The following is a 12,547-nucleotide window of genomic DNA, read 5'->3' as shown; positions in this document are numbered from 1 at the left end:
GATATTTCTTCTATATAAACCAGCAAAATTAATTTGACACTTTTCTTGTTCCTGAAGTTTTCCTTTAATGCTTCCTTTGCAGCTGTGGAAGTAGTGTTCTCTCCTAGGATGTTCTCTCCTAGGATGTACTGAGCACTTTGATCGTTCATCCTTTCCTAACACCTATCAATATATGTAGTCCTCTCTCTATTTCAGTTGATTTGGAGGTAACTGGTGATGATGAATTGACAAATGAGTTTAGTCTAATAAATCATTAACTACAGTTGCTAACTATTATCCTTACTTGAGCGAGGGGTTCGACCAGATAACCTCCAGATAACCTCCTTTTTATTAGTAGTACTCTTCTCCATCCATTGCAGTTCCCATTCTGCCATTCCCAGTGCTCCTTCCTGTCTGTTCATGTGATATTTGCACGCACAATTACTTTCTAGTGTCTTGCCTTTATAATTTCATAATGGAAGTGAAAGCATAGAGTGGTCAGTGTGATTGGAGTGTGATAGCCCTGGTTTTGAGAGGAACTTCAGTATTTCTTGGAATTAGCAAGCATGTTTGAATTAAACTGATGATTACCTCCAAGGTGGTAACAGAACCCTTCAAAGGTCACAGAATATAGCATTTGTTTATTAGGAGAAACATACTTTTTGTTGCAAAATCTCCCTACAGTGTATTCTGTGGTGCATTTTCTACAGTTATGACGAATCACTGAAATGAAACAAAAGAGTTATAATACACTCTGGAATCCTGTGTGATTTGTTTTGTTGTAAGAGGAGGACTGTTGGAAGTGTCTGACTTCCTCAGATCTTCTAAGCTCTCATTAGATCTGCAGAGCGGAGGCATTCTTGTAACAGAACAGATCAGATTCTGTGTAACGCCTTGCTTGGCTAGCACTCTAAAATAATTGCTGTCTCCTAACAGCAAGTATGCCCACCAGTGAAACTGAATCAGTGAACACAGAGAACGTGAGTGGAGAAGGAGAGAACCCAGCATGCTGTGGGAGTATATGGTGAGTACACACCGACTGTTTCAGGTTCCCTCCTGTTGTGGTTTAACCCAGCAGGCACCATGCGACTGCTTGCTCACTCCCCCCGCAGTGGTATGGGGAGGAGAATTAAAAAAGGCAAAAGTGTAAGAACTTGTGGGTTGATATAAAGGCAGTTTAATAAGAACGAAAAAAGAAGGTCAGCTCCCCCCAGTTTCACTTCTCAGCACGATGCCACATGGCACAGAATAGCGCTTTGGCCAGTCTGGCCCAGCTGTGCTGGTTCTGTCCCCCCCAGTTCCTTGTGCACCCCCAGCCTCCTTGCAGGCAGGCAGTATGAGAAGCAAAAAGCCCTTGACTTAGTGTAAGCATTGCTCAGCAACAACCAAAACATCAGTGTTATCAACATTATCCTCATCCTAAATCCAAACACAGCACCATACCAGCTACTAGGAAGAAAACTAACCCTAACCCAGCCAAAATCAGGATACCTCCTCATCTCAAAATTTAAAAGAAACATTCTCTTCCTTTTGCTGATTTAGCCAAAATTGCTTTCAAGTAGTCAAACTTTGTGTGACTTAATTATTTATTACTTTTTTTTTTTTTTTTTTTTTTACTTTATGTTAGACTCTGGCATTAATACACTCCTAAAGTTCTCAAATTAGGAAAATGTAGATAAATTCAACTAAACTTCCAGTGGAGTTATATTTTCCTGACAACATGTAAAGAATATAATTACTATTGCCCATAATAATAATAATAATAAAAGGAAGTTACCTATGACATGCAAAAAAGAAAAATGTTTTCTGTTATGTTGTATATGAACTGGAGAATATGTATTGTGTAGGCAATAATTGAATCTATGGAAATATTTGTATATACAATGGTATATATTTGCTCAGATTTTCATGTTTTCCAAGCATCTTCTATATGAGTGTTTTAGTTATGTAGATTTAAAGCATTTCCTTTCTTTCATTTAGAAAATTTATAGAGTTTTGGGAATGGTATTACAGAAAATAAATAACAGACAATAATATTTTAGTATTCATGAAGCATCTTGTTGGGAGCCTATTTTTATGTATATGTAATTCCGATGTATTGAATTGGAAAAGTACCTTATTCCAAGGAGAATGAATATGTGTTAATTATTTTTACTACACTCTTTAAAAATTTGTTTTCCTTTTTTTTTAGTCAAACCATCTCAAAATCCAAGTTCAGGTCAGTAATTTCCTTTTTCTTTTCATCACTTTTTTTTCCTTGATCCTTATATAATCCTTGTTTTCCTTCCCATTTACACATCATGATGATCTAATATGGTTATTTTTTGTTTACTTTGTTTAAATTGCACTGCTTGAAAATTGTTACTAATTGTGAATACAAAAGAAAAATATTCATGAACAATCTTGGGAATCAAACTCCCTGATTTGCTTTAATAATATTTGTGGCTCTCTTTTCACTTACTAGGAACATTTGGGTGTATGAGCTTTTATTTGCAAGTATGATTGCAGAAAAGAAGGTCATGAGCAGAATTAATAGTCCTTATATTGTAGACATGGGATGTGCAAGTACAAAACCAACAGGGGGTTTTTTATTTTAATTTATTTCCAGTCTTACAGAACATAAATTGAGCAATTAAAAAGGATAATTGCCAACACTGAAGACATGCCTCTTTCTGTTTAAAAAGGTTGGGTTGCTCTATGAAGGAGAAAAAAAAAAAAACAAAAAAACAACAACAAAAAAACCTGTTTGATTTAAGGGAAATAATCAAGTGGCAGACCTAATGAATCATGAAGGGCAAAGACACTCCTACAGTTGCAGACAATCCACCAAATAAATCTTTTCACATAAAATTTTCAGTGAAAAAAGGGACAATCAAGATTTGTCAACATGTGGAATCAGCAGTTTTGGCAACATATAGAATCATTACAATTTTGTAACCCTAATAGAAGTGATAAATAGTGTACCCAGTTTTTTTTTTTCTACTAGCCTTACTAACGCTAATCTTCTCTGAGCATTGACAATTGGATTGCAATCATTTTGAGTGGATTTGCATTCCTTCTGAATAGTCTTTCTTTTTTGAAGAAGAGCTCACAGGCAACATTTTACTGGTTCTTTTCTATACTCTCTATACTTTCATGTCACTCTGTACTTGGGCTTTATTTTGTCATCCCCTTCAGCCAACCAGCTGGTAAGCACATCAATATGGTTCACTCAGTCTTCTGCTGAAGATTGGCCTATGGAGATCTGGGCATTTAGGATGATAGCAAATATAGACCTATCTTTCCAGAGATTTCATCAGTTAAGTCCATGTGGACCTTTGAGCATAACTATTCATGAGAAATGTGAGAGATGAGATTGCTTTTAGGTTAATGAGAAGAGATAAAGTGTGCTAATGGTCTGTAATTTCTCTTGGCATTGTTTCCAATTAGCAACACAATAGAACAAATGGAACTAGAGTTTGTTTAGTTTTTCATTAGCTGAGAATGAAAAACCAAGCAAGCATGATTGGATATAATCTCATGAATCAAAATAATCAACTTTACACTGTCAATTGCTATCAAGCCTACTTAAGCTATTTTTAAAGGAAAAACTAGAATTTGAAGTGGTTGCATAAAATGTCAAATATCAGGAAGTGCCATAGACTGCCATTATATCGCATTCTCCAAATTTGGTCTATTTGCACAGCAGGAAATCATACAAACATTACAAACAAAATGAAGTAATGTCTAAGTTCTGATCCATACCCATTGCTTGTATTTAATGGAAAAAAGAGAACACTAGAATTCTGCTAAATGAAATCTGCGACGTCATTTTGAGAAACAAAAATTTCCCCCCACATCTGCCATTTTTAATAGTTCAAGCTGTAAGAAGCACTCAGTCAGTGCTATCCATCTCAACATTCATTGTTCTCATAGTCAACACCAATTTGAAAGAAAACTTACTTGCAAACCAGAAAGTAGTCAAAGTATCTCCAGCTGTCTAGATTCTGTCTGTCACTATCCTAAATGTCTTTTGCATGAGCTCTTTGATCAGAATAGGTTCTTGCTGCATTAAAAACACAGGTCACACAGTCTGTTCATACATGCCATGGTGCATCTACTCACAGAATTTGTGGCAATCAGAAATGGAATGTTGGTGCATCTCATCTGGAAGTGCTGCAGGGGTCTGCAGCAACTGGAGGTCTTCGTCCTACTTCTCTTCCATGTGTGGTATAAAATTTAAGACTGGGGCCTTAGAGGGCTATCTAACCATGAATACATCAGTGAATGAAAGTGAAATTGGGAACATATTTGTAAGAATAATGGCTTATTCATAAATAGTTATGAAGAAAAAATGATAAATTATTTAAAAGAGAATTTAAGCAGTGAATAATTTGGTTTGTTATAACAAACTATATCAATTCTAAGTGTTCTCTGTGATCTGAATATTTACTCAACTGCTATATTTTGTGAAAAACTCTTGATAATTTCATAAAAACAGTATTATATCATTGCAAATTTAGGAAAATGGAATTTCTCTTCAAAATAAAAGGGTACATTTCATGCTTAAAAAAAAAAAAAAAAAAAAAAAAAGAGCTTATATTTTAAAAATGGGAAGGGTGGTAACTAAAAAATAAAAAACTCCTGAGTTCAAATCTTACAATTTGTTTGCCTATTTTACATAGCCACATTCTCATATGTACAAAATACATTATCTGCTACTTCAGTATTAACAAATGCATTAACAAATGCACCTAGTTATTTGTAATGATTTTCCATAGCCGTGGAGCCATGTAGGAGATACTGCCAAGAGGCTGCGGTGCCCTTTCCTGGTCTTAGCCAGTCATCCTTACTGCTTTCAGTGATGCAGCAACACAAGGAATTAGATCAGAAAACTGACCGGCTAAAATCAATCCAGAAGAAAAAAAAATTGGTTTCCACCAGTCAGTTCTCAACTCCTACTCAATTTGTTGGGTATAGTTTTGACAAATGGAAAAGGAGTGGGCAGAACAGAGAGAGCAAACCACTCCTTTATGCTGACTTGACTGTAAAACTCCAGAGGAAGAAACTCATACTATGTATGTGTACTCTTCTGAGCTCCTTGCTGTATTAAGGCTTGCTTAAGCTTCCATCATTGGAATCTGTGCCTGCTCTCCTTGAATTATGGATGAAGCAGTTGTTGTGAGGTCCTAAATTTTACTGAATAAACAGCTGTAAAAATTAAATATATACACATACATATTTAAATATTTAACAAAATAAAAAAATTACAGCTGTAGTTCTGGGTATGTGAATTTTATGTGCCTCCCTTTTACATAACATCAGGTGCTTTCTAATCCTTCTGTTCCTATGATCCAACAATGTATTTTCTTCCTGTTTTTCAAAGAGAAAAGCAACCCAATAAGACTAATATGGTTTACCACAGCTCCCAGAAGTGAAGCAGAAATTGAATTCTGTTTTATGAGGCCTAAACTGAGCTAATGCCCTCAGTCAGAATCCAGCTCATATCTGGCTAGGGTCTGATTACTTGGCCTTGATTGTCACCCGTATTCATCTCACAAACACTTGCCAACTAATAAGATTTCAAGGCACATCAACAGAAACCTCTAGAAGTAGCTGACTGAGATTTCTAACACTACAGGGTAGATTTCTAAAAGATGAGCTCAACTTTCCTGCCCTGTGTTTGACCCTGAGTTTCGCCCACAGTTTAACTCAAGGCCTCCATTTGCAGACTAAATATAATCTGAATTCTAAATTGCTTTGTGGGCTTTTCTTTGCTGCTAATTAATTGTATGGAGCATAGGAAGGCAGATTACTCAATTATCTTGTTACTCAATGACATGTTAAATCCAGATTAATACAATTGTCACAGACAATTAGAGGCTCCAAAGGTTGCGGTTTACTATTAGAAATCCATAACAAAATCTAAAATGAGAATAACAATTTAACACTTCTTATTCTATGACCGATAATAACTTTCACTATTTTTCTATGTAGATGAAACCCTCTCCAAGTTCTTATGCGTCTTCTGTATAATATAAATTTGTTTTTATTTGAACTTTCAGTCGACGCTGGCGTCGCTGGAATCGATTTAATCGAAGAAAATGTAGAGCTGCAGTAAAATCTGTCACGTTTTATTGGCTTGTTATTGTCTTGGTCTTTCTGAACACATTAACTATCTCATCAGAACATTATAATCAACCTGACTGGCTGACCCAGATCCAAGGTACAGTCAAAAATTATTTGTCCTGTTTTTGATTATGTATACTTGCATTCTATCAGTGGCTACTTTTGCACTTTGCCATTTTGTTGTTTGTTGCTGTCCCGAAGGGTGATACAAGAAATGACTGAGTGTATTAGATTTCTACATCTGCAGCACAGCTTAATGGCAGACCAGTAAAAAAATCTGACAATAATAAATTCAAAATTCCGGTACTTTTGTTGTTAAGCTGTGCTGGAAAGATGAGGAAGGAAATGATAACTGGCACAGTAGAACATGCTGTGGGCTGCATTTCTTAAGTTAGTGTGGACTCAAGCTATGAGCCGAGCAGTCTTGAACTCCACAATGGATTGGAAATATGAATAGGTCTTAAGTAGCAAGAAGCTCTGCATCCTTGTGTAACTTTTGCCATTTTAAGTCCAAAGTAAAAAGCAAACAACAACAACAAAACACCCCAAACCCAGCCCTTTCATACTTCTTAAGCATAAGACCATAAACTCATATATAAGTATGTTAAAATAAAAATGGAAAATATGAGACAATTCAGAAATGTCTTTTTTTTTTTTTTTTGATATTTTGTTCCAGATATCGCAAATAAAGTTCTTCTGGCTTTGTTCACCTGTGAAATGTTAGTAAAGATGTACAGCTTGGGTCTACAGGCTTATTTTGTTTCTCTTTTTAACCGCTTTGATTGCTTCGTTGTCTGTGGTGGCATTGTTGAAACCATTTTGGTGGAGTTGGAAATTATGTCACCCCTTGGAATTTCAGTGTTTCGCTGTGTTCGTCTCCTGCGTATTTTTAAAGTAACAAGGTAAGATTAACTAATACTGCTAACTTTAGGGATAGCTGAAGAGTGCTCAGCAATTCTTTTGTAATACTTCATCATGCACTGCTCTTTTACTGTTTTTTTGGTTGTTTTTTTTTTTTTTTTTTTTTTTTTTCTTTTTTCTCCTCGTGTGTGTTAACACACACATTTTAATTTATAGGCACTGGGCATCCCTGAGCAACTTGGTAGCATCCTTGTTAAACTCAATGAAGTCCATTGCTTCACTGTTGCTTCTGCTTTTCCTCTTCATCATAATCTTCTCGTTGCTTGGAATGCAGCTGTTTGGAGGCAAATTTAATTTTGATGAAACTCAAACAAAACGGAGCACCTTCGATAATTTTCCACAAGCTCTTTTAACTGTATTCCAGGTAACTGTCTTTCATCCCCTATGAAACATTTTACCTTTGATGATCAACAAAACTGTTTAAGTGATCATGTTGCCTGAAAATGAAATCACAAGTACTATTTATTCAGTTTACTTTAAGTAGCATTCTGCTCATTAAATTCAGTATTCTGGTAATTCTGCACCATTTGTACCATTCGTTTCATGTCTTATTTGATCTATCTATGCAACATAGCTGTCATATTACTTCACAAAATTAAATCTTATTTGTCCATCAAATATACACTTAGAAGAAGAGGTGGAATGTTATTTTATTTTAATTATTTTGTTTTCTTTAACCTTATTAGTTATATAAAAGTTCAGCTATTCCCAAGTAGGAAAAATTGAGAAGCATTGTAAGCATGCATATTTGCATATGGGTCCTATCAGTTAGTATAATATATGAATTTATTATAGTATAATATATGAATTTATTTAATATATGAAATAAAGTATGAATTTCTTTGAAGGGACACTGTCAGGTTTATTACAATTTTAAAGCAACTTGCCTTTTGAAAAGACAGGGCCATACTTACAGTGTATTTTTCACTATTTTCTGATGCTTCTGTTTTTTGTTTTTCCCTCTTTGGACACTGTAATTAGGCATAGCAGTTTCATCTTTGTAGCCATTTTCATGTTCAGCTTACCACAGTGTTTGGTTTCAGACATCGTAGATGAATGTTTAAAGGTGACCCTGTAAGACTCAACTGTGTGTCAGCTTCCTCAGTAGATGTTTCATCTGGTTGCTGACCAGAGCAAGCTAAAAACCTTTTCAAGTAATTTTAACTTAACAAAATCTTAATGAGAAATTTCCTCAAGAAAAAAGTATCCACATTTGACCTGACATTGCCCCTTTAAAAAATTAAGACCATACTTTCAAACTCTGCTAAGTTGGGCCTTATTCAGATTTTAGGATGCCTGATTTTCAAAGGAACGAGGCTTCATTCATTTTGAGAATACACTCTGGAGCAACCAACCTATTGGGTGCTCAACAGCTATGAAAATCAGATGATAAATTTAGCTCTCAAAAATGGATTTAAGGAATTGGCACACCTATCACTTGAACAGTCACTTGATTATTTGGAATGAGATTATTTTCCCAGGATAGAACTGATACTAACTGATACTATTTAAAAATATATAAAGCACCCCCTATAACCTTTCTCATAATAATCAGAATTTTTGTAGCAGTACAGAAGTGTAGTTGTCACATTTTAAACTACGAACAAACATCTTTAAAGTTCTTTTAGACTTTGTTGAAATTATGTCAAACCATAGTAAATAAGAAAAACATTAATTCTCCCACAGCAGTGAGCTCCGTTCAGTGTAAAATAGATACCAGTTCAAAAACTATACTGGTACTGTATGTGTACTATGTAATTTATGATAAGGTGACTGGTCTCAGTTAAAACCAAAATCGGGAAAACTCTTTTACATGACTAAAAAATGACACACTAGAAAAGGTTTGTGACCACTGTTTTTGAAAAGAGAATCTGCAACAAATACTGAGTTGAGGATCTTGATTTTCAAGAGTGTTGAACATGGGGGCATCACCAGATTTGTGGCATTACTGAAAATCAAGGCATGCCCAAATCAATAAAATTCTAGTTTTCTATTTTTGTTATTTTTGCTTTTGAAGTTCAGTGATATAATTGTTTGCCATAAAATAAAAGCTAGTAGATTTAAACCCAGGCTTTCAGGAGGTGTTTATTTAAATAGCAATTTTAAAACAATGCTTATTAATGAAAAAAATATGGTATGGCTTTGTGTATACAGAAAGTTAGTTTTATAGTGTATTTTGAGAAGAGCATAATCCTCTATTTCTCTTTTTGATATTGAGGTACTAACAGTATCTCTGCTTCTTAGATCCTAACAGGTGAAGACTGGAATGCTGTTATGTACGATGGCATAATGGCATATGGTGGCCCATCATCCTCAGGCATGATAGTCTGCATATATTTCATTATCCTCTTCATCTGTGGTAACTGTATCCTTTGTGCTCCCTGGAAACTTCTCCAAATGGGACTGTGTGGCAGGGTGTAACCATACTGGGGGCATATACAAAATTTCTCTAGGAGAGAGTAAATTGCAGTAGATATGAATGCCCATTCTGTATGTGCTAAGTCCTTTGAATTGACTGTTCTTTGTACAGCAATTCCCTTTCTTTACATTCCCTAACAGATGAGATTCCAGTGATCTCCAAGTGCATCTCAAGCCACTACAAACCACTAGATTTTTTTAATTCTTCCTTATTCTACCTGCTTGTCTCTATTTGACATCTCCTCAAAATGCACGGTTGTCGTCTGATCTCTGTGACAGTAATTTCCCGTTCATCCTTTTGACGCTTGTTATAGCCCTGACAAATCTTACGCATACTGACAGTGGAGCCAGCGATCCACTGTATAGTGCAGGGACCAGATGAGAGAAATCTACAAGGAGAAATGTTAAATCAGTTAGGATTAAGTCTTCAGCAACATTCCCCTTCCCTGCATTGAGTATACTGGAAATACTCCTTTGGTCCAATATATCAAAAGAAGCTGGTGTCATTCTCATAAGTTCTTAAAAGGTCAGGAGGTAATAAAAGGGCAAAAACATTCTATTTTCTGTACTATACGGTACTTGAATCAGTGTTTGTACTTAACTGATATGGACTGGAGTAGGGAATTTGATAGAGATTGTTATAGACATAGGAGACAGGGCATTATAAAAATATTTTTTTTCAAAATGCCTGAGCAGTCTTGACTTTTACAAAACAATGTTTCATATTTAAAACTTGATCAGGCAAGTATAAAGTTATTTTGTTTGTTTCTTTAAATACATCAAATATTCTGCTATTTTAAAATCAGTGACCCTAATTGATCTCTGCTGATTTTACACTTGGTATTATTCTGGTCCATAAAATGAGTGTTATTTGCACTACACTCCAACATCACACATCTCTACACTTAAGGCTGGGAACATGGGTTTTATCTCTCTCACATTGTCATTGTTTCTGCTGATAATAAACTAAACGTGTGGTAAGGCATAATGTCCTTAAAATTATTTGAAACAGATATCTTGCTAAATGTCTTCTTGGCCATTGCTGTGGATAACTTGGCAGATGCTGAAAGTCTAAATACAGCTCAGAAAGAAGAAGCAGAGGAAAAGGAAAGGAAAAAGAATGCAAGGTAAAACAGTTCAGGCATGTTGAATGAGCAGGAGAGGGGAAGAAGAAAGTAAGGAATTCATTTTTTCATAAGGGTTTTCTTTACCTAAACACCTTCACCATCTTTAAAATTTACTTGACTCAGGAAAAAAAGAAGGAAAGAATTTACCTTAACATTAAAGTAACACCCAATTAAAATAATTTTAGATAAAATTTGGTTAGTGACTGGGAAAATAGGGTCATCTAAGGACATATGGATAAGCCAGCTGATATTTAAACATTACAATGGTAGGATTATTGCACAATTAGAACAAGAATGTATTTGTTCTTGCCAGTGAACCTGTGGAATCAGTTCTGTAACCCTTATATAGAGAAGACAACCTTCTGTGAGATCAGTGCATGCATATTGAAGTCAGTGCAAGTTGTTATTTGAGTCCGAGGGCACAATTTATCCACCTAGAAAAGAGGAATGATCATGCATTGAATTTTTGGGGGACTAGCTTCTGCAATATATACAAAATGATAATGTTTTAAATGGATGTAGTGCACTCAAATGCAATAGTTTTTATTGCTCTGACGTCTACTGCTTTAAATATAATTTTAAATATTTTACGATATGTTTAGGTATACTCTTAACTTTTCAAATAATGGGTATAGTTCACTTTAAGTCTTCTGTCTTAACATTATTTGCATTGTAATTTTATTATTATTATTATTGTTATTATTTTTTGTATTTTGTAGAAAGGAGAGTCTGGAAAATAAAAAAAGTGAGAAGGCAGAAAGTGACCAAAAGAAGCCCAAGGATAGTAAGGTGTTTATTTTTTAAAACATGTCTTTTAGAGAAGCAGTTTCACTAATTCTAAGGAGTACTTTTCAAGCCTGGTGTGCTTTGTGATTTGTTTTATGAATTCATCATCTATACATTTTTTCTAGGCAAAGGAAACTGTTCTGATACTTTGCATCCTTGCAGAATCTCTTAGCCCAGAAAATCATTTTGATTTTGATATCCTGAGAAGGGGAGCTCTTAGAGCATGCAATAATTAATTGATATTACCTTAGGATCCCTGTATGTGTTTTGCCAGATAAATCCAATGAAAGAGATGATAAATGGAAGTGAATGATAAATTCTTATTTGAATTTTCAAATGGTTTTAGTATATTTTTTTACTAAATCTGTTAGTTATATCCTGATTGTAATATACACAGCTAGAAGTATGTGGATATTATATAAAAATCATCTTATAAAAATATGTGTTAAAATGTCAGTTTTCTTCCACTGTTCTCGGTGTTACACTGTTTCAGAAAAACTCAAAGTAAACATGGGGGTGACTTTCTTGACTTCAGAGGCTCAGTTGTTTTGCTTTCTAATAAGTTTTATACACAAAGAAAGCTATACGAAAAATTATTTTTTTCCTTGTGCATCTCTTTCATTGCCATAGGTGACAATTGCTGAATATGGAGAAGGAGAGGATGAGGATAAAGATCCCTATCCACCCTGTGATGTACCAGGTATGTGAATACCAGCCAGAAGACATGAACATTTAAGTTTGCTAAAATATCCTAAACTAATTCTCACTGAACACTGCATCAATTCATTTGAAGTTGTTGAAGTTGTGCTCTGTTATTACTGGATAAATGGATCTGTGAGTTAAGTATGACCTTTTCCTTTGGTTCCCTAGACTGTACATACATGAGAGTTAATACTGTGAGCCTGAAAACTGCTGGGTTTATTCTTATCTGGATGTGAGAGCAAATTCCAAAATGTTTGGCAAAAAAATGGAGATTCTAGGGCTGAAGGTGTTCAGTTACTTTTGTTTTAGCTTCTCCTAGTCCAGCGGACATGTCTGTCTAATAAGTTCTGACTGATTGTCTGGACACCTAATACAGAAATCTGATTCTACCCTACCTTTTGAGTATCTTAATATCCTTTTTATATTGTGGAGCCCAGAAGTGCACATAATATTAAACGTAAAGCTGCACCAACAATATATTTATAGTGAGAGAATTACCTCTTTTG

At 34.9% G+C, this 12,547-nt stretch overlaps 1 protein-coding gene across 21 annotated transcripts in view; it reads left to right on the top strand.

Moving 5' to 3' along the window:
- Positions 1-12,547, top strand: part of CACNA1D (calcium voltage-gated channel subunit alpha1 D) — a 188,172-nt gene that overhangs the window by 104,169 nt on the left and 71,456 nt on the right. For all 21 annotated transcript variants that reach the window (XM_035337848.1, XM_035337847.1, XM_035337846.1 and 18 more), the window contains exons 10-18: positions 916-1,003; positions 2,171-2,197; positions 6,024-6,184; positions 6,764-6,989; positions 7,165-7,372; positions 9,253-9,373; positions 10,439-10,553; positions 11,273-11,342; positions 11,970-12,039. In XM_035337848.1, coding sequence (XP_035193739.1) covers positions 916-1,003; positions 2,171-2,197; positions 6,024-6,184; positions 6,764-6,989; positions 7,165-7,372; positions 9,253-9,373; positions 10,439-10,553; positions 11,273-11,342; positions 11,970-12,039 — 1,086 coding nt within the window. The remainder of the gene's footprint in view (positions 1-915; positions 1,004-2,170; positions 2,198-6,023; positions 6,185-6,763; positions 6,990-7,164; positions 7,373-9,252; positions 9,374-10,438; positions 10,554-11,272; positions 11,343-11,969; positions 12,040-12,547) is intronic.

Source organism: Oxyura jamaicensis, chromosome 12, assembly GCF_011077185.1.
Source record: "Oxyura jamaicensis isolate SHBP4307 breed ruddy duck chromosome 12, BPBGC_Ojam_1.0, whole genome shotgun sequence".
NCBI classification, from domain to species: domain Eukaryota; kingdom Metazoa; phylum Chordata; class Aves; order Anseriformes; family Anatidae; genus Oxyura; species Oxyura jamaicensis.
This window is presented reverse-complemented; position numbering and strand designations above follow the sequence as displayed.